The sequence below is a fragment of the Taeniopygia guttata genome, chromosome 1, assembly GCF_048771995.1.
Source record: "Taeniopygia guttata chromosome 1, bTaeGut7.mat, whole genome shotgun sequence".
Taxonomy (NCBI): domain Eukaryota; kingdom Metazoa; phylum Chordata; class Aves; order Passeriformes; family Estrildidae; genus Taeniopygia; species Taeniopygia guttata.
Genome location: NC_133024.1, coordinates 67,760,289 through 67,788,193, shown reverse-complemented (window position 1 = coordinate 67,788,193; position 27,905 = coordinate 67,760,289). Strand labels below are relative to the sequence as shown.

At 42.0% G+C, this 27,905-nt stretch overlaps 1 protein-coding gene across 1 annotated transcript; it reads left to right on the top strand.

Annotated features, from left to right (window-relative positions):
• The first annotated feature begins 53 nt into the window (after nt 1-53).
• Nucleotides 54-17,590, top strand: LOC100217615 (uncharacterized). Its single transcript, XM_030274929.4, has 3 exons — nt 54-194; nt 8,116-8,190; nt 16,254-17,590. Exons 1-3 carry the CDS (start codon nt 169-171, stop codon nt 16,537-16,539), a joined length of 387 nt encoding a protein of 128 aa, XP_030130789.1. The 5' UTR covers nt 54-168; the 3' UTR covers nt 16,540-17,590.
• The last annotated feature ends 10,315 nt before the right edge of the window (nt 17,591-27,905 follow it).

Sequence of the window (27,905 nt, the reverse complement as noted above, 5' to 3'; positions counted from 1 at the left end):
GGTGCCCGGCGGGGTGTGGCGGGGCCCGGCTCGCACCGCCCCGGCTCCTCCCGCCGGGGTCCTCGCCGGCCCCTACGCCCGCCCCGCTGCCCCGCCCCACCTGGCCGACCGCGGGTGATGGCGCCGGCCTGCCCCTGAGGAGCCGCAGCGGGGAACGGTGGGGGAGCCATGGAGGAGGACCCGGAGCTGGAGAGGTGAGGGGCGAGCGACAGCGCGGGGAGCGGTCCCGAGAGCGAGCGGCCTCCGCCGGGCTGCTGCGCCGCTCCGGGCCCGGCAGCGCCTCCCGCGCCGCGAGGCCCGGGCAGCGCGGGGCTGGGGCCGGCGGCGCCTCCCCCGGCCCGAGCGCTCCGCGCCGCAGAACTGGCCCCGAGCTCCGCCGGGCTCTGCCCGCTGCCCCCGGACAGCCCCTGCCGTGGGTGTGCAGCCAGGGTGCGCCCCGAGGGCAGCGCGGCCTGGGGCTGCTTCTGCCGCGTCTTCCGCACAGAGCTTTGGGTGCGTGCTGCTGTCGCTTAGAAACAAGATTGCAAGGTCTTGGATGGTTCACCCCTCATTAGCTACAATTTGATGAGTTGTGGACTTGGCAAAATAAATTCTAAAAATCCCAAAACACCTTGTGTTGTTAGAAATTTCAATTTTCAGTTGTGCCCTTTGACTAGTTGTTAGAATTGTCGTGTTCTTGTATGAGAAAAATACAAAATGGTTGGTAGTTATTTTGTCAAAAAATAAAACTGTTGTCTGCTTGGCATTTCGTTGGGACCAGTGGATTTGTCTTGCTGCACATTTTGAGTTGCAATGCTCTCAAGCAAACACTGAGGATATATATATTAGGATACTCAAAGTAGGCCTCTCTTGCTTTTGTTTTAGGAATAGACTTTTGGTGTTTATATCACAAATGTTTTGCAAAACAGTGCTATTTGTTTGATGGGAAATTTTTTTTGCAAGCTTATTTCTGGGTTGTTCATTTTCCTTATGGCTGTTTAAAACAACTGTTATAGTGAAATGATGACCAGAAGCTTACTGAACTGCTCTCATGATTCTTTCCTTTAACTTTTAAGAAACGATATCTGGGAATGCTTACCGAAAATAACTTTTTTCTATTTGTACCTGGCAGGTATTTGAAATGTGCCAAAAGCAATAGTACTGAGACAGTGGAAGGGCTAGAGTGCTTAATACTTTCTAAGAGGCTTTTAATTCTTGCTGAGCTACTTCTGTTCTCAGATCATCAGTTTAATAATTAAAGCTTCTTTCAGTGTATGCATGAATGTTATTTTTACTAGTGCCATTCTAAACTTAAACCTTTTTCATTCATGGCAAATTGAAACTATGCCACTGTTCTTCCATGCTGTCTTCTGGTTGCTGCTGCCGTGCTGGGGGCCTGCGGTTCTCTGGGCAGTTCAGGGCATAGCTGACCTTAACCACTGTAGCCAGCTGCTCCGCAGTCACCTCCTGACTGATGCTCTTCTTCCCAGAAACTACATTCAAAGTTTTACCCTTCCTCAAAGGCTCACTCCAAGTTAGGATTTGCTATTCCAGTTCTGTGGCAGTGTGGTAAATAATGAGGATGAAGCTCAGTGTCACTTGTCAAAGTGGCACAGTAGGGTTTAGCTGTTTGGTGTCACCAATCCGTGTCACTGTGCATCTCAGAGGGTGTTTAGTCGGCCCCAAACACATTATAACTACAGTGTAGTGCACTTGACAATTGGCTCTTCCTGTCCTCGATCCACCTATCATTAGTTACTTTTTCATACCTTAAGTTTTCATGACAGCCTACTTTGGTAGTAGCACCCTGAATTCAGTTTGTGCTGTGTGCATTTAGAGGGTGTACTTTGGTATTATTCACTCTAAATAGTGCTTCACTGTACAGTCTTCAGTACAGAGCCCTTCCAGTCTAATAGAGATCTGTCTTTATCCTTTGGGTTACAGACGTTATGCCTTAGATTCATATTCAATAACTTACTGATCATATCATCCTGTGAATAGTGTAGCAATGGCAGTTTAGGCTTATAATTTTTAAGGGTTTTGTATTATGGGTTTAACATACAAATAATAGTGTTTCTGTTCTGTAGCCACAGTATTAATTCCTTTAGTGCATTTTTAGTGTTCAAAAATGGGTTTATGTGGAATATTTTGAGAAGTCTGTCTCTGAATTCAGGCTTGTCTTGCAATGCACAGGACTTAAATAAAAACTCTAGGTTTTTGTACATGTGCTTTTTATTTAATTAACCATAAGGGAGAAAGAACTGTAATATTTTTGTGCATGCTTTTTCAGGTCAGAAATGAATTTCGTGTCCCAGTATTCCAAAAAGTGATCTGTTAAGTCAATCGCCCTATATTTTTGTTACTATCTAAGAAGAAGTCTCTTCTCCTAGCTTCTTTTATTTTTATCCTTACTGCCACATTTCCTGATATTATTTTTCAGTTTTACTGTTTCTGACTCTCACTTGATCTTGCTTTTGATGTTTTCCTCACTTTAATATGAAGTGAGGTTTTCCTCAAAGTTGAGTACTTACTTATAAGGTGTGACTGTTGCATACAGAATGCAACAGTCTGTGGGTTTTAAAACTCTAAACGCTATAAATACCACAGATGTGTAAAACAGTAATATTTGCTACATTCTACTGAACTACATCCTCTACTCCATCTCACCCAGTAACCTCTGATGGAAGTACAAACTGAGATTTTCCCCTGTGAACTTGCTGGTACATCAGTGAAGACCCTGAGCCTTAAGGTTCCATGTGATTCTTAAGAAAATTCTAAATTATGTTAACATATGATTAATGGTATTTGAAGTTGAGACCTAAGAAGGAGGTGGAAAAAGGGAATCAGCTAGTAGGAGCTGTTCACTTTGTTTCCTCTGCAAGCACCTGAAACTGCTTTTCCTAGTTTATTTCAACTAAATATACACTGAGATATTATGGAGGTCACCATTTTCATTCCTGCATTAAAAATTAAATCTTTCTTCCCCCTCTACTTCCTAAAGTATTGCCATTGTGGTTCTGTATGTTTGAAGCACAGAAGATGCATTATTTCTCTTCAAATACAGAGGAAGTGGCTTTGTTATACGGTGTGTCCATATCCTTCCATAATCCATTCTGTCTTTCAATAGCTATAAACATTCCACAACCTTGGATATCATACTTCATTAGAAGTACCTGCCAAGCTTATTTAGAGCATCATTTACGTGGGATTAAGTGTTTCCTAAGGAGATGCTGCACTGAGTCACAAAGAATGCTATAATTCCGTAACAAGAGGCCTGTAGTTGAGTTGGGAATCAATAATCTAATATTTTTGCTTCATAGGCAGCCCAACTACACTTTTTAAAAAGCAAGCTTTGTGCCTTGGAGAAAATTAATGGTTCTTATTATTGATTTTAACAGTTAAAGTCAAGTGTCAGGATTAAGTATTCCTTACCCCTGGTGAAAAGGGGGAAAAAAAAAAGAAAAGAAAAAGTGGTGTGCAAGCTAGGATTGGTGTTTGAAATGGAGTGATACATTCACTTTACCACTCAGACCAGTGAGAATATCAGCACAGAAATGTGCTGCAAATAGCACTCACAAGACTTGGCAAGTAGAATACTTAAATAAGTACAAAACCTGATCAGCAAAGAATGAGAGCATTCATATCCCCAGTGTGCGATGTGTTTGACTTTGAACGAATGTCAGGAAGCTTGTGGCGTATTGTGCTTCTTTTCATTCTTGCTCTTGTAGTTATGGCCTAGCTTTTATTCCTGACTTTCATTTTCATCAGTTTTCTTAGTAAGGGTGAGCGGATAGGACCAGCTCATGAGATTTAATTTTAAATAACAATGTCAGTGTCTTCAGTCACTTGTTTGACTGAAGGTCTTGATATTCATTACTCAGCTGTAATTGGAATAACAACATTCACTTCTATTTCTAGTCCCATGCACAGTTAAAAATAAGTTGTATTGTTAGTATACAACTGCTTTGAGGAAATTGATTTTAAAAATTGCTAATTGTTTTTCCTGACCTTGCAGCTTGCTGTCAGGACCTGCAGTGCCTCAGAAAGTAGGCTTAAGTGTGATTTTTCCCAGTTGCAGTAGAGGAGAAGCTTGGTCTTTGAGCTTTAATAGTAGTGGAATAGACTGCAAACAGTTATTAATGCTTTCATGAGGATGTGTTTATTAAAGATGTCTCTTCTCTGACTGGGAGATGTTAGACATGAACACTGCCCTCCTACTCCAGGTCTGTGCCCTTCTGTAGCTGACTGTGTGCTGTGAAGCAATCCCAGTAAAAATATTTTCATTATAGCTCTCACCAGGATCTTTAATGAGATGGTGGCATGGGTGGAGATGGCAGAGTTTTTTAGGTTGTGTGCTTGAAAGCTCCCAGTGAGGACTACAGAGAGACCATGCTGGATGGGGGGAACCCAAATATCACCCAGTCCTGGCTTCTCCCATCCCTGTGCCAAGAATTACCAGCCCATCAGAGCTCCATCTCCATGAGCCCAAAGGAGCAATGGAACACATACAGTAGGTGGGAACTCACAATAAGGTCTTCTTTGGGCCCCCCTCCCACTTCAGAGCTTATCCCAAAATATAGCCTGTGCCTCCAAGCATGATATCCATCAAGATGAGTCAGTCCTGGGACTTAAGTCCCTTTGGGACATAAGGGTGATGCTGCATAGGGTTGCGGGAGGGGTTATGGGATGCAGAAGAAAAGCATGTTGTGATCACATATGGCTTCTTGGGAGGAAAGAGTCAAAAAGGGAAGATTTGGCAAGAGGGGAGTAATTTTGCTCGAATTATGTTGCAGCTGGGAATACTAAGAATATCAATGTGGGAAAACTTCCCATATTATGCCTGCTGCTGATTATACTCTGGTTCGACAGAGCTGTAGAGATAACATAAACGTTATCAGAGACTTCTGAAGCATTTTCACAGAGAGGCTTGAGCCTCCTGCTGAGAGAGAGAGATCAAAAGCCCAGAGATGATATAAAGTACAGCAAGGTGATGAAATGCATGTGTGAGACCCTTTGATAAACTGGGGCGAGCAGTGGGCTCCCCTGGCCACTCAGATGAACTGAGCCTAAGGGAGCCTGTGTCCCTGTGTGTCCCTGCTTGGTCTTGTTAGGGAAGTCAGGAAAGAAATCCATGCTCTGCATTTCAGCTGTGGCTTGGTGGTCACCCTGGTTACCAGTCTGTGTTGTTTCACTTGTGGCTTACTATGGGATGTATAGGGGAGAAACCAAAGTCAGGGAAAGTCTAGTGATGTTCTAGTGATGTGGGGAGAAGTGAGAGTGGGAAAATAAAGGAACAAGGAAATAAAAAGGTCTGGTCGTGTGTGTATAGGCTGCTGGTTGGTACTCTTGTCTGGTCGTGCCCTGCTCCTAATCATCACAATATGTCCTGTCTTCTTGTTAAATTCCTTTCTGACTCTGTCTTGGGGGAAGGGCTCTGTTTGAGGGGAGAGGGTGTACATTGCAGTGCGAGCAGCTACAGTCAGACTGTGGGTCCGTGGTGCCAGCAGCTGCTACATGTGAAGGTTTGGTTGCCAGCAGCTGGGCTTGGGCCCTGTGCTGGAGGCCTGTGCGCTGGCAACTGGGGACATTTCCTGGAGTGAGTAAAACCAAATGTTAGCCCCTGAAATGGGGTACAACACATTGGGTGCCGTGTGTTTATCTGTGCTGTAGTACTGGAGCAAGTATGGGTGTATGAGGGACCATGTGGCTGTTGGTGAAGATCAAGTTGGAACAGCTGGTAAGTGGATGAATAAGGAGAGAGGGGGAGTGTGAGCTTGTATCTCCAAGAGCCAGGAGGAGCAAGCTGTTGAGGCCAGGGAGTCCTGGCCAGCTGCTGAAGAGACTGTAGGGTTAGGGGTGAGGTGTGTGTGTGCCTGTGTGTCTCTGCACAACAAAACTGAAGTGGGGTTGGATATTGGGGGATCAGGGTGTCCCAGTCAGCCCTGTGTGATGATTTGTACTGGCAGTGCACTTGGGGACTCCCACATCGGGCTGGAGAGAAGAGCAGGATGCAGTTGTAGGTCTGAGCATGCTGTGTGTCTGTCTGTGATGTCTGTGATGGATGTGGCCAGCAGTGTAAGTGCCTGGTGTGTGCATCTCCCTCCTAGGAGCTGATTTTCAGCCTTGCTACTGGTTGGACCTTGATATGGAGGCTGCCTGGCCTCTCAGCGGCATCATACATCTTCTCGTCTGTAATCACAAACCGTGGGTGGTCTCTGTAATAACATGGTGTTTTCATTGCCTGTAACTATCAGACATTCCTCTTTGTTACCAATTTTTCATTTTTTTAGTTTATCTATTTGACCTTTTGAAAAAAAATTATGAAGCTCTTCCCCTGAGTGAGGCATAGAAAATACTTCTCATTTTGCCTGACTAGGAATCATTCTATTATTTTGACATATGCATTTATGATACTGGTTTTTAAGATATATGCAATGGGAACTTTGCCTGTAACCTTGGAATACAGTGAGAGGAAAAAGTCTAATCGCTCAAAAATGTAAATAGGTCTTGTACCATACTCTTGAAGATAAAAATATCACTGCTTGTACCTTCATGTTACTGTAATTCCGCAATTTGATTGCCCAAAAATAATTGCCACAGCAAGTTTTAAGTGGTGCTTGCTATAAAAGATGTCAGAATGATGACAGAGTTCTTAAATGTGCCCCGTCCCTAATTTTCCCTCCTATCAGTCCCCAAGTGTTTGGATGGTTCTCATGTGAAAGTTACATGCTGCATTCCCTTTGCTCATGCTGCTGCCTTTAGAATTGAAGCTGGCAGCCATGGAACTGTTTGTATTGTAACCAAGCTGTAAAAATGAAGTGAGCAAGGAATGTGGTGTCCCACGAGGCCTCTAAAAGCAAATTTTAAAAACTTGTTTGTGTAGCTTTTGGCTTACTTGTGTGGAGGATATAAGTTCAGTGAGTGGAAACATTATTTCAGAGAGGATCTGGGCATTGCATTTAATTTGTCTATGCAAGCTAAAAGGGCTTTGTAAAGCTGCAGTGAATAAGAGCGATGTTGAAAGTATAGTATTAGGAAACAATGTTTGATAATGAAGGTGTGGAACTAGAAGGCTGCTAAGGTGGATGCCAAGTCAGTCTGAGCTTTAACAAAAAAAAGTCTAAAATACTTAAAGGCGTATAATTCCTACCTAAGTTAATACAATTGGTCTCACCATGTTAATTTATTATGATGTTTTCCCTAAAACTGAATCATAGCTGTTTGAAATACCTATGTGTGTGCTTTATTAGTGCTTTGTAGCTCAGATTATTTGGTTTCTTTTTTCAATTATAATTGTTACAGATTTTACAGTACAATAATAATGACAGGCTTTTAATCTTTCAGTCAGGTTTCTTAAAAAGAGAATCACCAAGCTTGGTAACTGGTAATTAAAAGTCAGACGCTTTCTTCCCCTCTTTCCTCACCTTTGTCTGACATTACTGTTTGAAGGCTCAGGGCAAGCTTCTATAAAAGCTGTGTGTTCCCACTATCATCGCTATAACCTAGCTCAGGATGCTCAGATAGCAAATTCTGGGTCTGAAGAAAAAATAAATTTTGCTGCAATTTCATGAAGACCTGTGTAGGCTACATCTCTCATGTTCCAGTGCTACAGCCTGTGGGGGGTTTTTTTGGTGCCTATGCACCATTTTTTTTTGGTGTTCTTGGAAGTAGCCATCCCTCACCCATCACTTCTCTTACCTGGGAAGGCAGCAGTAGCTGGTGAGGTTGCTGGCGCTGAACTTGGCATCTTGGAAAAGGTATCTTCAACAGATGATGCCTCACCTGGGAGATACTCCTTTCCATGAGTGCCTGTAGTGTGACAGGATACCCAACTTGTTCTCACAAGCAGAAGTATGCTTAAAAAGGATTTGAAGTGCCCCAAGCCCTATTCTTCATTCATTGTTACAGTTTTTGTATTTGCAACAGATTTAGTTGGTTTTAATATTTCAGAATGTTTCTTTTAATCTTGGTGCATAGGAATTTGAATTATCTTAAAAGTCAAGGTGATTTTGGTAGCTTCTTTATTACTTAATTCACTTCAGTGAATAAAGCTGTCTGTTTTATTTGCCTAAGTGCATAAAATGTCAAGTTCTCGTGTTCCACAAGTGGTGACCTTTTCCTTTTTCTTTTATTTAGGAAGGCTGTGGAAGAGTTACTTAAAGAGGCCAAACGTGGGAGAACCAGAGCTGAAACAATGGGAGCTATGGGTTGGTAAGTTGTGCCAGGAAGAAAGGAATGCTGATGCCGAAATAAATCTTGTCTTTAATTTGTGACAGAAGTCTCTACCTTTTTATGTGTTTCATGTTTAAATAATTTGTCTTCATCCACATACTTGGGCAAAAAATCAAGTCTAAATAAGAAAGAAGTTCAGGTAAATTCTGTTTGCATGAAATTGTTTGTCTGAATGTGTTGAAGACAAAGCAATTAGAAAATGTGGAATATGTTCTTATAATAGATGGAATTGCAAAGTTTAGATTGGAATCTCATGAGTCTTTGTGCATGTACTTACATGTTGTCTACATGTTACTGGGTTAGACTCTGTTTTAAGTGAAAGGAATTCGTAACCTGACCAAGAAACCTAAAGCCTTTTATTAATAAGACAACAAACTATCCTTTAGTAGACAATTCATATATAAATTGTAGCCAAAAATCTGCTCAATGAACTCAAAAGTATAATCCAGTTTTGGAAGAGGGTTACTTTCTAATAAGAAAAAAAAAAAAAAATAAAACCCAGGGGCTAATTTGTATAGTAACTGGGAAAAAATGACAGTATTTAAATCTTAAATGAAATATAGCATTTATTCTTCAATGCAGTAGTCCAGATTTTACAGCTAGATTGACATGGAATGTAATGCATGTAATTGTAATTAGGGAAGTAATAACATACTGGGGACAGTCATTCATAAAATAATGTACATGACTTTGATAAGAAGCTGTTGGATCTAGGGACATTCACACAAGTAGTGCACCAGTTGACTGCACTAAGTGCACTTGTAAATAAGATTTGTCTTCCTCCGTCAACAGTAGTAAGAGATAAGCCTGCACTATTCATTAAGGTCTCAGTTCAGTTGTCTGTTTTAATAGCTCTGAAGAGATTAAAATAGTGTCTTGCTGGAAAAAAAAAAAAGTTACTCCTTTGTGTTTTCAAACACGTTTGGGATTTTCTGTATGTTTTACTCAGTATTTCTTCTAGGGATGTAGTTCATACCGTTTCTGCTAAAATAACTTAATTGGTGTAATCTCCCAGAGTGGCTACAGCTGTCCTGATCCGCTGTGATTTGACCCTGTCAGCCTAGCCATGTGGCCAGGTAACCCAGTGCACATAATTAGCACCATGAAGTGATGTATGCATCCAGTCACTGTGAGTTTGCAAGTTGATCCAGATATGGAAACTAAAGATTTCTGCCGGGAGGTAATCAGGTGACCCTGTACAATATTGCTGCCACTTGTGCAGTCTGGAATACCTGCCAGGAGAGTGTATGGGCATCTGCTCCTGAATGTGGCTCCTTCTTATTCTTTGTTTGTAGGAGGACAGTGGTCCTGTTCAGCTGGCTGTGATGATCAGCTCAGAATGCAGTTTGCTAAAGCCTGATGCCTGAGGCCTGCCAGGGAATGGGATAGGCAAGGGTGACCTGTTGTTCAGAGCAGTTGCAGATGAATGGTGTTTGTTAGGTTAGTGTTCTTTTAAAGTTGTAGAAGGAAAGGGCTGTCAAGACCACTCCAGGCGAGGAAGACTGTTGACATAGGGATTGGCATGGTGATATCCTGCACTGAGGCTGTTGAAGTACTTTCGACTGCAGAGGTACATGTAAACAGCTGTACTGGGTCAAACAAAGGATCCATCCCTGCAGTGCCCTGTGTCCATCAGTGGCTCATACCCAGTGCCTAGGAAGTGATTTGCTGAATATCTTTGTTTCTGAATATGCTCACAAGTACCTTCTTCAACGTACTTCTTCTGCAGCTCGGGATATCATGCTCTTAGAGATGATTTCTTTGTATGTAATGCACCTCCAGGGATTTTTATCTCAGTGAATTTATCCTAGAGAGACTGGTAGTAATCCCTTTTGTGACAAATCTGCTGTAGCGTTTGGCATAAGCTAGTGTATGGCTGGCATGTGTGGCTGTAAGGAAAGTATAAAGCCTCCCCAAGGCAAACTCCCAGTAAGTCTTTGCTGTCCAGTTCTGCAGGCACAACAGACAGAACAAAAGCTGCCGCTGCTGTCACCTCTTTAATATTTTTTATGCTGTGCTATGCCGTTCTGGTGCTTCTGAACTGGCCCAACAGCTAGATATTGCATAAACCCATGGGAGATATAATGGGTAAGATATTTGGAAGAAAACTTCACTATGCTCAGTTGAGTATCACACTCCAACAAAATGCTGTCAAGTGCTACTGATCCTGAAGGGCTTCAGAGATTACATCAGGACTGACATGTAACCTTGCAAGGTGTAAACTACTGAGAAGAAAGTAACTTCTGCTCAGAGCTCTGTGGATATCAAATGAAATGAGTAGAAAAGTTAGTTCATGAAAATGTGTATTTGTAGACCAGATTGAGGAAATCATAAGTGATAGAAGCAAAGACAATGTCATCAACAACTTGTCTTTGCAAAGCACATTGCTAACAGGTAAAACACAAAATCTTCCTTCCTTGCCAAACTCAAAATGCTTACAGGTGTGTTTCATGAGGACTTCTGGGATTCCTCAGCCCTTTGTCAGAGGAGTCCTGGAGAAGAGATGCACACACCCTGGAGACATCTAGTGTAAGGCCATCAGTCCTGCACTGGCACTGGAAATTTGAAGCAGCTCAACCTGTGAAGAAAAGATTTGTTCTGCCATCTGTCTTTGGGTAAGGAGAAGCAGAGGCGACTACTGCTCATACTTCACTGATTCCAGTTTATGTTGCTGTCCAGCAGCTGTTGAATACTGGGAAATACATTTCTGGAGTCAGTGGCATTTGACAGAAGTTGGTCAAAGGGAGGTATACGGAGAAGCAGCTTTCCTAGGTGGGGTGACTATATTGTGCATACCATTGCACAGGAGTAGTGTCTCCTGGTAAATGTTGATGGCAGCAAAACCTTAGCCAGCAAGCCTCTCAACACTGTTTTGGGACTGCTCTCAGGTTCAAGCCATTGCTCTGTTACTGTCCAGAGTGATAAATTCTTCTCAAGTACACTATTTGAAAAAGTTCCCCAAGCACCCTGCATAAGCATTTGCTGTCTCATCATTTGAGATAGATTATAGTAGCTGGAGCCTAAAATACAAGTATACAAACCAGCTTAGCTGACAGGTACAAAAAAAATGTACAAAGCAATCAATCTGCAGCCCAGCCTTTCATACCAAGACTGAGCCTTGAAATATAGGACAGTATTGTTAGTATTTCCTCTAGTTTGGAAATGTTTTGCTGGTTTTACATTGTCTTAAAAGTTTAATGTGGATGACATGGACAGGTGCTGCAAACTTAGAGGCTAGTGGCAGAAAGGCCTGTCCTTGATTGGGACAAGTAACCAGCAGGGAGGTTGGCAGTGATACTGACCAAAATTTGTTTGGGAAGGGAAATTATCTGAGGCTCTCTGGACGTGGAACAACTGTCAGTATTGCCAGAGAGCTGCATGATCTCTTAGTTGGTTGAGAATCTCAGCTCACTGGCCTCCATACTCTCTGGACTGCTCAGATAGGCAGTATGTAGATCCATGGTAAATGAATCCAAGAAATGCTGGATATTCTTATTTGTAGATTTCATTCAGCAATGCAGTATTTCTAGTTCCTTCAGTGTTGCTTTTATATGTACTCTCTGGTCATGGTGATTCTTGTTGGGGGGGGGGTTTCCTGTATCCTTATGATAACACATGATGTAGATCCTGCTGCTAAAGTATCTGGCTCAAGCATTAGTACAGGTAATCACAAATAAGGAAATGTGTGAGAGAAGGGTAAGGAAGAACCCTCTTCTGAAGGTGTCTTAATCCTGGAAGTGTTAATCAGAACAGAGCAGAATCTGTGGTTGAATCCTAGTGACGATGCTGTGATGCTGGCACTTCTGAGATGAGAAAAGACAGCAGAGCAGTTGTCTGGAAGCTAACATTTGGAAGATCAGTTGGATCCAGGGTGAGATGTTTTGGACAAATAGTCTAAGAATATTTGAAATTGTTAGATAAATTTGCTTCATCAGAGGCTATTGGACATAGATGAAATAGGATATTTGGGGGTTTCCATTTTTTCTAGTTAAAATAAAGCCAAATGTTCAGCTTCTTTTAAGTGTTTCTCGTAGTTCTATGTACATAATTCATGAGCTTCTTTATAGCAGTGACTTTAAGCAGTTCTGCTTTGACTAAGAAAGGCAGTTAAAATGCCACAAAAATTACTGTGTGAAGAAAGTTCTAGATGCCTTTTTTCCCAATGTATAGGTCTGACTTTCAAAGATGCTGATAACATGAGCTAAAGCTAAACCAAATGTAGCTTCTTATCTTATTTGAAAAGCTTATGTAAAGTAAGAACTGGAAAACTTTATATTTTTGGATGGTTAGTTCAGCTCTGCATTGTAAGAGCAAATTAAATTACAATTTTAAAAAATTGGAAGCATTACATTATTTTTAACTCTATTTTTGTAAAGCAATCATAAAATTGCTTTCATTCCTATAGATAGCTTTCTGTTCAATACCAAATCTGTTAAAAGTACAGCAGAATACAAAATTATGATGATGATGAGGATACTGAAATTGTGAAGTGCTGTGTTGCATCTTGTCTTTGAGTGGGTGTTGTGTGCAAGAAGACTGCAATGGATTCCCCTCAGCTTTCATTTGAATATGAGGAGGAGGAGGAGAAGCAGGGTACATATAGGGATTGAAAAATAAGTGTCTTAAAATCTTGTAATCAAGGCACATCCCGAGTCAAGCTGTCACTGGAACAAATTGGCCAGAGAAGCTCTGGATGCCTCATCTCTGGAAGTGTTTGAGACCAGGTTGGATGGAGCTCTGAGCAACCTGGTCTAGTGAAAGGTGTCACTGTCTGTGCGGTTGGAACTTAATAGTCTGTAAGGTTCTATCCAAACCAGATGGTTCTATGATCCTACAAAGTCCTGCCAGCTGTACCTGGCTGCCAAGATCATATTTCAAAGCTTTCAGTGTCCTCTGAGGCATCCTCTTATGTAAGGTCCCTCATGACAGGGCAACAGCATTGATTACTTGGTTTGGCAAAACAGCCTCCAGCTGTTTCCCCACTCCCTTTTCTATTGAAATATGATATTTTCTATGGTAGTTTGGAAATGGTAGAAATGTAATTGTCAGTTAATCCATAGTGAGCTCTTTTTCTTGGAAAGATGGCTCTGTATCATGAGGTTGACTGTGCCAATCCTGTTTGGTGTGTCCAGTTACTCAGCAGAGACAAGACTGGCACATGGCATTGTGCTCTTGTCTTAAGTGGTGTCAGCATGTTTTTACTGTTAAGAACTTGTATAGTACATTTCTGTGCTGAACTGCACTGCTGCACTGGGTGACAGACACTGGTTGTAAATTCTGTGTTACTGCACAGAAGTTGACTTAAAGGGTCAAAAATAGGGTTAATATTTGACCTATGCTCACAATGACAGATTTAATTTTTTTTTCTCAAAAGGTAATATCATTGTCAAAATGCAGTATGTTGCATTGTCTAGGTTATTACATTGTGGAGAGATTTTGAGGGGTGTGAGATTTATTTGTGGAGGGAGGCAATATTCTATTGGTGAGAATAGCTTAGTCTAGCTTTTGGAGCACGCAGAGCAAAAAGTGAATCTTACAATAGGTGAAAACTCTGCTATGGAACTGGGGTCTGGTAGACAGGAATGCTCTAGCACCGCAGTTTGTGTCCTTGCCTCACACATGCCTGCAGCTCTGCTTGGGGCATATTTCAATTCAGAACTTTAATGTTCTTTTGAGACCAGGTTTTTGGTCTCAAAAACTTGTTTGATTTTTACTGGTTGGTTGGTTTGTTTGTTTTAAACCAAAGCATTTCAAATCAGTTCTGTGGCACTGTTTGCTGGTCACAGCAGTATTGTGTTCCACCATACCCAGGCTGAGATTGCCTCCCAGCCCTTCAGAACTCACCTGAGGGCAAACCTGTTTATGAATTGAGCACTGCAGGATCAGACCCTACAGCAAACCCAAGGCCGGTGTTTGGAGATGTCAATTTCCTCACCTTAGACATGCTCTCAAAGATAATAGTGGATTCATACAGTTCACTTTTAATCTTCACAGTTCCATATATACCATGGCTATATGTAAACATGTGCTCTGTGTGTGCGTGTAATATATAGTACATGCCATACATCTTGATTGCTTTAAGATTTAAAGCATTTGCTTTGTTGAAGTCTGAAGTCAATAAAACTAAGAACTAATGTTTTTCTTCAGTTCCATGATTTACTGCTGCTCCATGAAAGCCTGGTGGCTCACTTTAATCACAGTATGATGGTAAACTAATGGCATCTCTTAGCTGACTCTCAATTCCAACATTTCTCATCAATTTTCATTCTTAGTGTGGCTCAGCCAGCACTCATAGTGTCAAAAAGAAATAAATGCTTCAGCCAGATAGATTTATTATAGGGCAGATGGAGTATCTCATTCTAGCACTATATATTAATGCTTGAATCAGTGCATTAGCTCTTAAGAAAAAACAAGAGGAAGAACAAATGTGAAATAGATTTTGCCTGGATGCAGCCTAGAGAAGGCTACCCTCCTTTGTAGGAAATGTTGAGGTACAATAGTTTAATGCACTCACAAGGCATAGAAAGGACTTTAACATTGACTGGTTTCTTTTATGTCTTAAGTGTAACCTGTGCTGTGGCTCATTCAGCACCATGTTCATCGGTAGTGTAGCTTCAGACAGAAACCCTGTTCTACTGGCATTTATTAGCCTCATGTGTTTACTCAGTAAAACAATTAATGGATAAATAGTTTCTCTAATTTACAAAAGAGTTATACTAGATTCAAGGTCTTATTTATTTAAAAACAGGATTTAAGAAAAATAGTGTAGATTTATATGAAGAAAGTTTAGAAAATTCTAAAATTCTATGCAGTAGATGTGTATCTGAAAATACCTAGTGGAAATAAAACAGCGTGGCTGTATACTTCTAAAATTGCTCTCCTAAGTTCTTGAAGGATTTAGCACAAGAACAATTATCAGGAATGCATAGTAAGCAGACCTGAAGCAAAACACCGTGGTAAATTCCATGTCCAGTTAAGTCATGAAGTATATTAAATAATCATACATGATCTGTGCTGTAGTTTGCTTGTTGTTCTAATAGCTCTAATGGTTTAGAAGTGTCAAAGGTTTCTGAGTAGTTAGGGTTTAATTGCTACACTTACACAAAATATTCAAGTACAATAGATGATCTTAACATTGTGCTGTTAGGATCCCATGACTCTGTGGTTGAGTCAGTAAATTACTGTGATCTCTAACAGCTCTGATTTTTTTTAAAGCAGTCCTGTAATCTGTCTCAAAAATGTGAAGAGAAACACCACGGTGACTCCAACTATAAACAAAGTCTTCAGAGTGATTTCTGTTTCATATAGGAACATATTTAAACATTTTTTTTCTTATTCCATTCTTTAAGAGATGATAAATTGGGAATAAGTAGAGTACAGCTGATACCAACAAGATAAATGAAATTTACAATATTTGTTTCCTAAAACCAGCTGATAAATTATGTGCAGAAGTGCTTAGCTGTGAGCGAGAAAGTTAAAAAATGGAAAACAGTTGAATAAGTATCTTTACTGTTTAAGAAAAACAATTAAAGCACTTTGGTGGTTGCTAAGTATAAGTTTAAATTGTTAAGTCTCGTGTATGTTTATGCTACAGCTATTTGGGTTCTTGCTGCATGTGTATCTTACTTTCTGAATATTGCAGTTCACTAGATAATGCTGACTTTAGAAGATTGTAATCTCTGTAAGACATTCTGATTTGACTTAGAGTATGTTACTAAATGTTTGATTTCTGAATACCTAAGTTAGGCACCATCAACCTTAAAATATATTGGCATCCTTTGCTTCCACCTCCACACACTACCTTGAGAAAATCATGTGGATTTTCACTGTGTTGAAGTAAAATAATTTTCTTCCCATAAAGAGTAAGACAAAAGAATGGTGATGATCTGGAACTTACTTTTCTGTACTGAGAGTTTACACTAGGTGGCATGCAAGGAAAGCCAAAATCACAAACCTGTCTTAAAATCACTGAAGTTAAAATCTCAGACTTATTTTGGGATGTTTTTACCTTGTCTTTTGATGATTTTTAAATGTCTTTACAGGTTGAAATGTCCTCTTGCTGGTACGAATAAAAGATTTCTTATTAATACCATCAAAAACACGTTGCCATCTCAAAAAGAACAAGACCAAGAGCGTGAGCAAAAGGAAGATGATAAGGAGTCTGAACCAAGCAAAAGCAGAAAAGAAGAAAAACCAAAGAAACGCAGAACTCATCCGTATACACCCAGCTTTCAATCCAGAAGGAGAGTCAGCTACTCTCCTCCAAGGCACCAAAGCAGGAACCAGCACACAAAGGATAAACATGAAAAGCGATCAAGCAAGCGATGAGGAGAGGAAAGTGACAAGAATGTCAGGAATGTCATTGAGTATAGGAAAGTCTCAGTTTTTCAAGAAGAGTTGATGTTCAAACTTGAGTTTTGAACTAAGTTGCCTGTGTGAGAAGTAACCTTGAGGTAGCTTTAGAAACTTTACTTTGGGACCTTTAGGAGAAAATCAAAGTAAGCATAAAACTTTCAGTTGTTTTAGAACAGACATTCCCTTTACTCTGTTCATCTCTCCCCTTCTGACTAAGCCTAGGGTCTTGGTGATTGAGCGTGTTACGTGTGTCACTGTCTAATACAAATCATTTAGTCATGTCACTCTTCTGGAAATAAATTTAAATTAAGTAGAATTCTATTTATTGTGTGAAGTTTGCAGAACTTCTTTGCTGCTAACCAATAAAGAAGTTTTGCTTATTTGGATTAGAATCTAGAAGAAGAGAAGGCTGGTCAGTGCCTGGCCAAGCATATGCATTTTGTACAGAATATAAGACATTGCTTTCTTTAATATAAGAAGGACAAATTTAAATTGGGCAATGCTGGTTTTGCTTTCCAGGAGGGATTGTCGGGAAATACTGAGTTTGCTTGTTAATGTATATTCACAAACCTATCATAGATAACAATAAACATTACCCCTAAAAACCTGCAACTGCAATAATTGTCTCTGTTTAGACTTCCCTCCGTAAGGAAGTAGTTGGAACAGTCTGTTGTCATGGTGCTTTCAAAACAAACCCTGAAGACAAAATTTTAATCTTTTCTGTTTACTGCTAGAAAGTTTCCAACTAAATATGTAATACTAGAAATACAGAGATGATGCTTAAACTGTCAAATGCTCACTTTCCAAGCCTGTGTGACAATTCTGGAGTGGTACAGTTCTTCAACTTGTGACCATGAGCGTGAGTGATGCACATTGGCATCTTCTATGTCTCACTTCTGTTTGTGTTACATTAACAAACTTCTCTGTGAAATATTTTGTATTTTACTGTTCTCAGAAATAATTGTTTTCAACGTAGGTTTGTTTTTGAGTGTGTTGACAATAAAATCGAAGGTGTTCACTGACAGTGCCCTGGGGAATTAATCTTTTATCGGGTTTCGTGGCTGCGAGGTGCCTCTGTGCGGGGCAGGAGCGGCGCGGCTCCGCCGCCCGTCCGTGTTGAGCCGGGGCAAGAGCGCCACCTATCGGCCGCGCCGCCTCTCGGGAGGGACGCGGTGGGGCTCTGCTCCGGCTGCGTTGTGGTGCACGACCTGGGAATCGCTCTTCTGAGCAGTGGGAAGGTAGGAATACTGGCGCCGAGCCCTCTGGAGACTGGCAGGGTCAGCATATCCGATGAAGCGGGGTACTTCGACGTTTCCCCAGAGGAGTTATGTACAGGTCCTCTATAAATAGAACTCCCAGCCTTCCAGAAAATTTACAACTATTTAAGTGGGATCAATGAAAAAGTAGTATCCTTGGAGAATATAAGGACTGTCTTCAGTGTAAATAAACAGATGGTATTTGCAGTCCTTATTTTGTTGATCACTGTTGTGTACTCCTTAATAATCGTTTTTGGAAGGACAGCAGCTGTAACACGGGCTGATCTCTGCTGCAGCGACAGTGCTGGATGGATGTGACTTTGAAGCAGAGAATTCATCTCTGCTTCACCATTGATCAGAATTGGGATTGGAGATGTTCCACAGAACAAATTTTTGTGAATTCTTGCTGGTCTGGCTTGTGCTGGTATATGCTGTCCTGAGAGATTTCAACTCTCAGACCTTCAGACACCACTTTGGGATAAGGGCTGCTGTTGATGCTATATTAATTTATGCCAGGCTTTCAGGTAGGGAAACTGATTAGAGCACGCTCTCAAAATTAGTCTGGATTGCTGATAATGCTTGCATACTGGAAATGCTCAGCTGAAGTATCTGACATGACCTATACTGATAACTGGAGAAAGCTTTTCATCAGTGGTCGTGGTAGGTTCAGATTCATTCCACATTTTTCTGACTTACAGAATACACACAAATTATTAATCTTCCGTTGGTAAATTCTATCTTTAATGCTTTCTTTTGTAAGTGTACTTAATAAAAACAAAATCCTCTGCTGCTCATTAACTGTTCTTAAGGCAACTCTTTATAAAATCACAGAGTGGGTGGTAAACTGGAAGGGAGCACAGTGATTTTTTAATAAGAACTTGGGTGCACAAAGCCAGTTTTGTATTTCATCTGCAGTTGCTCATATTGTGCAGTCCCAGCATCATGTTTATAAGGCAACCTAAAGATAGGATTTAACCCTGAAAATTAAGACTTGTACATGACTTTTCCAAATGTGTTACTAACTGCTGTGCACTTGTTACTTGTAAAAGTGCCTTGTTGTGAAATAAATATGTAAATAAATAGTATGTTCTTGGTCTCAGCTTCCCTAGTTACTCCCATGGGAAGGGAATGCACGTTACCTTAAGTGTTGCTGCAGCCGTACTTCACAGGTGTTCCTTGTTAATCTTTGAGCTACCAGGGTTGTCTGTGTATAGTTTCAGTGCACATTATATGGATAAAGTTTATTCAGGTGAAACTATTCTCTTGCCATAGCCAGAACAATTTGTTCTTTAGACTTTATTATTATGTTAGATAGAAATCCTCCAAATGTTCATTTCGTCAATCTGGTACTGAATGTAGAACACAAAACAATGTGAAAGAGGAGAAAACATTTTATGTAGCCTTCATGAAATGCTTTTGTTAGTTTTGTCTGTCAGAGAGATAGTAACATGCAGTTCTTGCATTCATTGTACAGCCTCTTCTCTTTTGTAAATCCAGTTTGAATTATTTACAATGAATCTTGAATGTCCAAGAAAAGCCAGACAGATTTAATGTATAACACAAATTAAGGGCAAAAACACACACTCTTTTTTTAGACTGGATCACTCTAAACCAGAAGTTTCTTGAGGTGCAGTTGAAAGCGTGTTCCTTAGTGATCATGAAATTTCTACAGAAAACTAGTTAACAAAGGAGATGTAAATGTTTGTAGATCAATGGAATAATGTAGCAGGAGGGGGTTGCTTTTCCTGCACAGAGCTCGTTTGGGGTTTTTTGTTGTGGCTGCAAGTTGATCACCAAGAAGCATGTTTCCTCTCCTGTTCTGTCGAAGCTCTCACTGATAATTATGTGCTTTCAGTTAATTAAGCTGGAACAACACAAAAGTTTGGATAAGTAGCAAGAAAACATATCTGGATTGTGTTTGAAGAAGGATTTTAGTCATTTTACCAGTGGAGTCACTGATCCACCAAATCTTTATTCATGTGAGTGATCTTTGCACTTGCAAATAATCCTGTTGTAGCTCACCATCTATGAATGAAACTCCTGTCTGCATTAATATACACTTTGTTTTAGTGACTATCAATAGGAAATAATCAAGAGTAAATGCTAAAGAGCACATAACTCCAATTAAAGAAGGCCTTAAAAATTTTGCTTGCAGAAGGTGCTATAGCAGCAATATGACCACTCCTCTCAATATCAATCGTGTAACTACAACCAAAGTCTGGTTTTGGGAAATAGAGTTGGCATTCTGCTCTGCTTGAGACTCTGTCTTCTGAATTCTCCAGCTTTTCCTGGTAAAGAATTGTCCATGTCTTTTAGAGGGATGAAATTTTGCCTAATGCTTGTCATTTAAAATTTCTCAAAGAAAAATGCCAGCAAGCAGCTAATCCATCAGGACCAGTAACAACTGACAGTTGCTGGTAATGAACTGTTGTTTGAGTTAAATAAAAGAGTATTAAGAAAGGAGTATAACACATGAAGGAAAATGAATGCCCCACATGAGCTGTTACCTTGTCTTGATTCTGTATATTATATTCAAATACAGTTTTCACTACCTACCATTGCTCCCCCAGTGCTGCATGGTCAGTACCTCTCTGAACCCCTCCATGCAAAGAAGGTACCTGCTAAATCCCTGGAGAACAGAATATGTTTTGTCAAGAAAAGTTTGAGTGTTACTCCCTTCTTTCTCTCCTAGTGTCCATTTACTAAGTTGGGGGACGCCCCAAGGAGAGGCAGGTGAAGATTCCCATGCTCTGGCTCTCCACCTCCCTCCCTCAAGACACCAGCAAGATGCTGTGTGGGGCATAGCTGCTGGAAAGACCTCCTTCATGTCAAGCACCTGAGTTAGTCTAGTTAAATAAATCTCTGTGAGAAAGCACAGACTCCTAGGGAAGTAGCTGGTACTGTGTCAATGAGTAAACACACAGCTGGTGTGAATCGGGGAAGTTCTGCTGCAATCCAGTGACCTCCTGCACATGTCCTGCCTGCCAGAAGTGCGGCAGACCTGCAGGTAGATGTACAGCTCCTTGCAATGTCTGCCTGGCAAAAAGACTGAGGATCAGCCCCACTGTGGGGGTGTCCCTGAGGGTGGCTCTGCATCTGACTCATCAACAGGTCTCATTGGATCTCTGCAGGAAGCTTCTTGCAACAAGAAAGGGATCAGGAAGGCGCAGCTCTACCTTTCTGCAGCAAGATCTAATGCATCCTGCCCAGTAAGCTCCCAGCTAAGAGTGAGTTAAATTAGCAATAAAAGTCAACTGGAATGAATTTTATCTAAACTTAATTTTTCTTTGCCCAGTGAAAATAATTTCCCAGGCATCTATGCCCTTGGAAAGGAACGGTGAACCCCTCCAGCCGTTTCTGCTAACATTTTTTCCTTTTTTTTTTTATCCTCTCTAGGTTGAGTTCTTTAATAATTTCGTGTCTCTTTTCAGTCTAGGCTCCAGCCTGGGAAAAACAAACCTGCTAGCCTGGCGAAAGCCAAACACACATGGCCCAATTACCAGCTTCCCCACTGTTCCTTTGGGCTGGCTGGTATTCTCCCTGCCTTTGTTTTGCTGCCTGCTCCCTGCCTCCGAGCAGCTTCCTTTGACTCTGCTCCATGCAGCCAGGCAGAACAAGATCCAGCAGGTAAACTGGGGAATGGCTATTGTCTGTCTGCCCCTTGCCTGTCGATTGCTGCAGTTTATCTGCCAGCAGAACTTCCTGCAGGCATACACCTCTGTGAAGAGCTACTCTGTTGTGGAATTAGGGAAAACACCTTGTTCTTTGCATTTGAAATGCTTGTGTGTGTGGAGGGAAGCATTGGTGTGTCTCAGTAACAGCAGGCCAGGTATTGCAGATGGGGACACAAGGTCATGGCACTCCAGCTCTGCCTGGTGCCTGTCTGTCCTCCAGCCAGTGCCTCGGCTGGCACTTGTCCTGAACGCCTTGGGAATAGCCAGGAGGATAGATGGCATTGTCTTCACAGCCGTGCGCTCCCACAGCCCTCCTGGAGGAGGGAATGTGTGGGACCAGGCCTGGCTGCCAGGGTAAGGATGGTGCCCAGTGTTACCTGTCAGTACCATTTGGGAGGTGAGCAATGGCAGGTCCTAGGGGTAGGGGCTCCCCATGGCAGGGTCTCACCTTGTGCCTCTGCCAAGCTTCCCTCTGCACCTGCAGGGTGTCCACCTGGAGGGGATAGGAGTGCAAACTGTTCTCCAAATATGTGGTGCCAATTGGGATCCCCAGGAGAGCTCTTGTGGTGACGGGAGTGCCAGTCCTATGTCCATTTGTCAGGCTTATCCCCCTGCCCCAGCTACCCAGTCTTGCTGTGACCTGAGCTCCCCCGAAGCCCAGGCTGTCCTGGTGATGACATGTGCTGAGGACCAGCTCTCCGCAGTGACATCAGTTCATCCTTCAGCCCCAGGAATGCTGCCTGACACCAGCCTGGCTGCAGCACCATAAGCGGGGCAGCCCCAGCAAGCTGCCCGTGCTGAGCCTGGCACCCTCTGTGGTAAAGCTTGCTGGTGCACCCAAGGCTGTGCCAGAGTCACAAGCCTGGCATTAGGTGGGTTAAGCTTGCTGGTGCACCCAAGGCAGTGCCAGAGTCACAAGCCTGGCATTAGGTGGGTTTCTCCTACTGATTCAGCTGAGTAGCGTAAGGGTGCGAGGTGTCAGCCCCGCAGCCGTCTGCTGGTACCTGTCCTGAGAGCAGGATGCCACAGTGAGCCACAGTGGATGCCCCGAGGTGGAGTACCCCAAATGTGCAGCAGCCCTGAGGCTGTTCTATGAGTTAACAACCAAAATCAACTTTCAAGGGTGAGAACTGACAAAACATCTTCCCCAACTTTTTATTAGCACAACTAATTAAATAGACTTGTCCTGCTCAGAGGGTTTACAGTTCATGAAGGATTTGTGTGTGGGGAGGGAGCCAGCAAAGGGAACACTGGACAGAAGCTTAGAATTGTTAGAATGTATCTCCATCTCAGTGCTCAGTTTGTAAAACAAATTCTTCAGACAGGTGCTTGAATTCACAGGCTCTTCAGAGGGAATTTATCAGCCTTCAGGAATATACTGGCTAAGGAAAAAAAAACCTATCGTCATCAGCTGCAAGGAGGGAAAAGCTAATCATCGAAACTTTAAGGCGGGAGAGGTGCAGCTGTCAAAGCTATAAGGTAAATGAGTCTGAGGCTGAAATGGTTTTTTGCAGCAGAACTCTGCTCCCTGTTAAATAGGGGAGATTGAACTATAGCACTATTCCACTATTCCCTGGTAATGCACCATTTTGGGGCTGACTGGGTGGTCTTAAGTCCATTGCCACAGTGGTTATATCGCTGATACCAATCAAGGCCCCGCAGCTGAGACCCTGAGTGACCTGCTTCAGCAGCTTTTTTCAAACCCCAATTCACTCATTTGTGTGGGATGCTTTTCTGCTACTTTATTTATGGGATTACATAAATGAGCCATTAAAAATGTAAATCTTCAGAACAGTTGAATAATACAGATTTAAACAATAAGCTCAGGGCGGTACAGTACAGAAACTTCCCCGAACCAGCAGTACTGCACCATCGTGGCTATGGCAACAATAGCGGGTTAAGGGAAAGAGAGAGCAAGGAGGAAAATAAAACCTCCCGGCATTGTTACAGTCACTGGCACCACAGAAAGATTAGGGATTTTTTTTTTTTTCAGAGTATTAGAACAATAATGAAGATGTGTCATTATGCACCACAAAGGAGACTATGCCATCCCTCACATAGTGCAGGTGTCAAAACAATCAGACTGGCCACAGAACTGAGTTTAAGTGAAGTTTGTCCTACCTCACCACAAAGCATTTAACCCTTCCAGGGCCAGAGCCAACTACAGCCGTGCCATGGCTAGCACAGGCTCTTTTCCTCTCTCCCGTGCCATTAGGCATCTGCTCTGTGCATCCCTTTCCATCAGCAGTGGAAACAGAGCTGTATACTATGTACCTTGCTGAGGAGGAGTTGGCTTCAGGTTTTATTTGGCTTTCATTGTGCTTATATCATGTTAAAGTACTTGGTGAAGCAATAACACAGAGAAGAATTGTACTGAGGTTTAGTTAAATCCCATGGCAAACTTCTCTCTGCAAAGGATAAAAACATGGAAGTAGCTTCTAAGCTCTGCTAAATTCAAAATATCTGGGCTACAATAGCAGTCTACTGATTTTCCTAGTTCAGAGGTGTATTTTAGTTGTTACATAACAATCTTAATGTGACAACTGTGATGAGGAAGATGTGCACACCTTGCAAACAAGCTCTGAGACACATCAGTGCTCTTGCTAGAACCAGATTACACCATTGTGTTGTGCTATTGCAATAAGGTTTTCCTATCATTTAGTTCTGGAATTGAGTCGGCATTTTATGTAATAAATTTGGGAGAGTAAATTTGGGAATTCATATAAAAGGCATATAACCTCTCTATTTCAGAGATCACCACTCTCTGAATTCTAATGTTTCTAACCTAAAGGCAAATGTATACCTCTACCATCTTAATTCCTATGCTGAAAGAATTCACTGCTACCCAGTGAATCACAACTTAGTTGCAAGAAAGACCATGATCCCACTAAACCAGAGCTGTGATAATAGGTCTGACCATGATGCAAACAGCTGCCTACATATACAATATTTCAAGTTGCTTGGGCTTGTAAAACTTACAAATGAAGCGCCTTGTGGGGAAAAAAAACAGTTAAATTCTTCTGCAAATAATGTAAGTAGAAGTAAAACTTCCAAATTAAGTTTTCCATGCATTGTTGTACTTAACTTACCTTTAAGACACCCTATTTCAGAACTATAGGACTTAGTCTGGATTCCTTTTTTACACCTGTGCAAATCCATAAACCAAAGAGTTACTGTGAATTTATGCTGGTGCAAGTTTGAAGTGAAGCTGTTTTGTAGTCTATTTTATCCTTAAAGTTCAATATCCTTTGCTGATTTTCGCTACCTTTCCTTTCTGAAAGCTGTTTACATTAGTTTATCAATATCATGAAGAGTTTTTAGCATTATTATAATGCTCAGCATTCAACCTAGCATCACAGAGAGCTGAAGTTGGAAGGCATCTCTGGAGGTCACTTGGTCCAAACCACCTGCTCAAGCAGGGCCACCTAAAGCTCATTGACCAGGACCATATCCAGAAGACTTCTGAATATCTCCAAGGAGTTACGAGTATCTCCAAGCGTCACGATATGATGATTTGTTATTGACTCAACTGCTTACTGGCAGCAGGGTGACTGATTTCACTGTCATAGAGAAGGGACACCATAAAAGCATGCCAACCCCCTAATATTTTGTATCTGCTGTAATGGGACAAGAAGAATTCCTGGTAGTGGAAATGGGAAAATACTTAAAGAATACTATGATCATCAACTATGCTAGCATAAAGATGTTTGTTTTATTAATGGTAGCTCTTCCAGTGGGATTATTTCTTTGGTTTGGAGGAAGAAAGAGATTAAATAGGAAATTTGATTTATTGGCAAAATAGAGAGGCCAAAATAGCACAGAATGTAGACAGCTTTATGCTGATGCAGAAAGTCTTCCTCTGGGAAGGAAGAAATGCATACGAGCCTTTTTGAGATCACTGGATTGATCTCAGGGCAGAATTGAGGTTGTAGTGCAGATAGATCTTGCTCACAGTCCAAGAGGTGGTATTTCCAGATGGCCTTGAGGAAGGTTTTTCATGGGTTAATGGGTAATGTGCATGTTCAGGCTTCTAAGATACTGTGGACTGAGTGATCTGGATCCAGGTTTTTAAGCATATTTAAAGAAGTAGCAATGGGCTACAATCCTGTTTGCTTTGGGGGAATAGCTGAATGTTAAACTTTTCAATCTGAAAGCAGGTAGTTTATGAAAAATAGAGGCTTAAGAAGATCAGCCCCTCTGTCATCTTAATGTACACTCTTTTCTTTGTTATTCATTCTACATTAGCTCAAGCAAGTACTTAATCTAAGTCAGACTGTAGCCCCTCTGGTGTCATCAAAGTAGTTTTCGTCTTTGTTCCCTCAGTCACCAGCACTGAAGGAAGCTTTGTGGTCTTACCTAGTTTGGAACCTCTCTTATGATTCAGGGATAAAAAATTTGAACCTCACTATGGGGGAGGGAGGGAGATGGGGCAAGAGGGAAAAGGGGAGGGATGAAAGAGAGGAGCTTTTTTAATGATCTAATATGGTGTAAGGCAGCTTCTCTCCTTCAGGAGGGATCTGATGCTGAGCTTGCTGGTGTCACCAAGAGCACTCGCCCTTATCCCACCCCATCTTGCTTTTTCTGCAGGCAGCTGCAAGGCTCTGCCAAAGGTCACCTGCACCAAACTGCTTCGTGCTGCTGTGCTGGGTCAGGGAAGCTCATAAATATGAGCTTCAGTGGAGGAGAAAGGTCAGGGTGACTGTCTCCTCTAGGGAGAAGGTCTAGGAAAAGGAAAGCCAAATTTCACCTCTGGCTTTAGAGAAGGGAGGCTTCCCTTATAGATTTCCTTCCCAATCTGCCAGGTTGCAAGTACTTTGGCTGATACTTAAATAGAGCTGGAATTCTACAGTGAATGCAGAGTCGAGGTTGGAGAGATGTGTCAAGATAACTTTGTGAGTCTCTCAAAGCCCTGCTGCAGGAGTAGGTAAGTCCGGAGATGAGCTGGTGTAAACAAGAAACCTGTGTCCATGTCCTGAGTTCCTTGAAGACTTCAGGCAGCCATGGTTCACCCTAGCCTTGCCCCTTTGCATTACCCCAGGCAGGAGTGCCATTGCTGCCTGACTGAAATGGGAATGCCCCGTGTTGACCTGACAGCAGTGTGAAGGCCCACCAGAGCCAAAGACCACAAGAATTTCAGCTGCAGATCTCCCCTGAATTCTCTGGATGGAACTCTTGCCACCAGCATCCACAAGGTCCTCACTTTTTAACATGCTTCAGATCACAAATGCAAACAAAATACAAGTTTTTTTGGGGGGATGAGGGACAAAGGGTGTCTCTTGGCTTCACCTGAATTTCTCAGGTGGGTCACCGCTTTACCTATAGCCCTGAAGTCAGCAGAAAGCATGACCATGAAGTAGCAGAAAATCGAATTCCCTTTGAAATCAAGACATTGAAGGAGCCTGTCCAAAAGCTGCTGTTTCCCTTTCCATGTCTGCACCAGTGCATCTCCAGTCCTCTCTTGGGACCCACTGCAGAAGGGGGCCGGGAGACAAGGTCGGTGGAGCTGCTGCCTCTCAGTTAAGCCATGGTCAGGTGAAAGCTGGGATGCTTTGGAGCAGCAGCAGCTGTGGATAAAGAGTGGCATGGGTGGGTGCAGGCAAAGCACAGTATGCAGGGAGTAGTGGTGTCTGTCACAATCTGGAAACATGGGAAGTTCTGGGAGCAACAAGTCCTTCTGCTGACCCAAAAAAGAGACAGAAACTTTTACTGCCTGCAGTCTGCAGTTCCTGGACAGATCTAAAGAAAATCTCCTACACCTGAAGGTTTCTTTCTCTATTTGTATCACTGGTTTAATAAAAAGCTTCCACTATACTGATATAAATGCTTTCTTCACTTCCTTCTCCTTTCTTTTTTAACCTGTTTCCCCCCAGATGAAAGGGACAATTTGACACCCTGAATAAGGCTAGATTTTTCCCTCTCATAAACCACAAATGTAATTGGAAGAACAATGTTGACTGTGACCACATGGTTAAAGAAAGGAAGAATCAAAAAAACAAAAATAACCAGTGTGAATTCAAAGTGAAAATGAATGGAGTCTGTCTCATTCATAAATGTCATACGAGACTTTGGTTAAAAAGGCAAGCCTGTCATCCCAAGGCCAGCAGCTGTTGTTATGTTGAACAAAATGGATACAAATGGGTATTATTTTAAAGTAAAATGCTTAATCCCAGGCCTAACAAGCCCACTGTCCTCTCTGTAACCCTGTGTCATACAAGCCATGATCTCCAGTAGAGGGCTTGATTGCACAGGAAATAAAATTCCCTGGCTATGCCCTACCAAACCGACAAACACCCTGGCAATGTTTGAGTTACTATGGCAATCACAAAATAGGAAGGCCTTTTCTTCTTTTCCCCATCTCTGCATGCAGCCGCAGGCTGCTCCTGAATAGCTCACATCTGCAAAAAGTTTT

What these genes read in the sequence shown, in the direction of transcription:
- LOC100217615 (XM_030274929.4), top strand. Translation starts at nt 169, where the DNA reads ATGGAGGAGGACCCGGAGCTGGAGAG. An exon ending in GAGGACCCGGAGCTGGAGAG is followed by an intron (nt 195 to 8,115) that starts GTGAGGGGCGAG and finishes TCTTTTATTTAG; the next exon opens with GAAGGCTGTGGAAGAGTTAC. An exon ending in ACAATGGGAGCTATGGGTTG is followed by an intron (nt 8,191 to 16,253) that starts GTAAGTTGTGCC and finishes ATGTCTTTACAG; the next exon opens with GTTGAAATGTCCTCTTGCTG.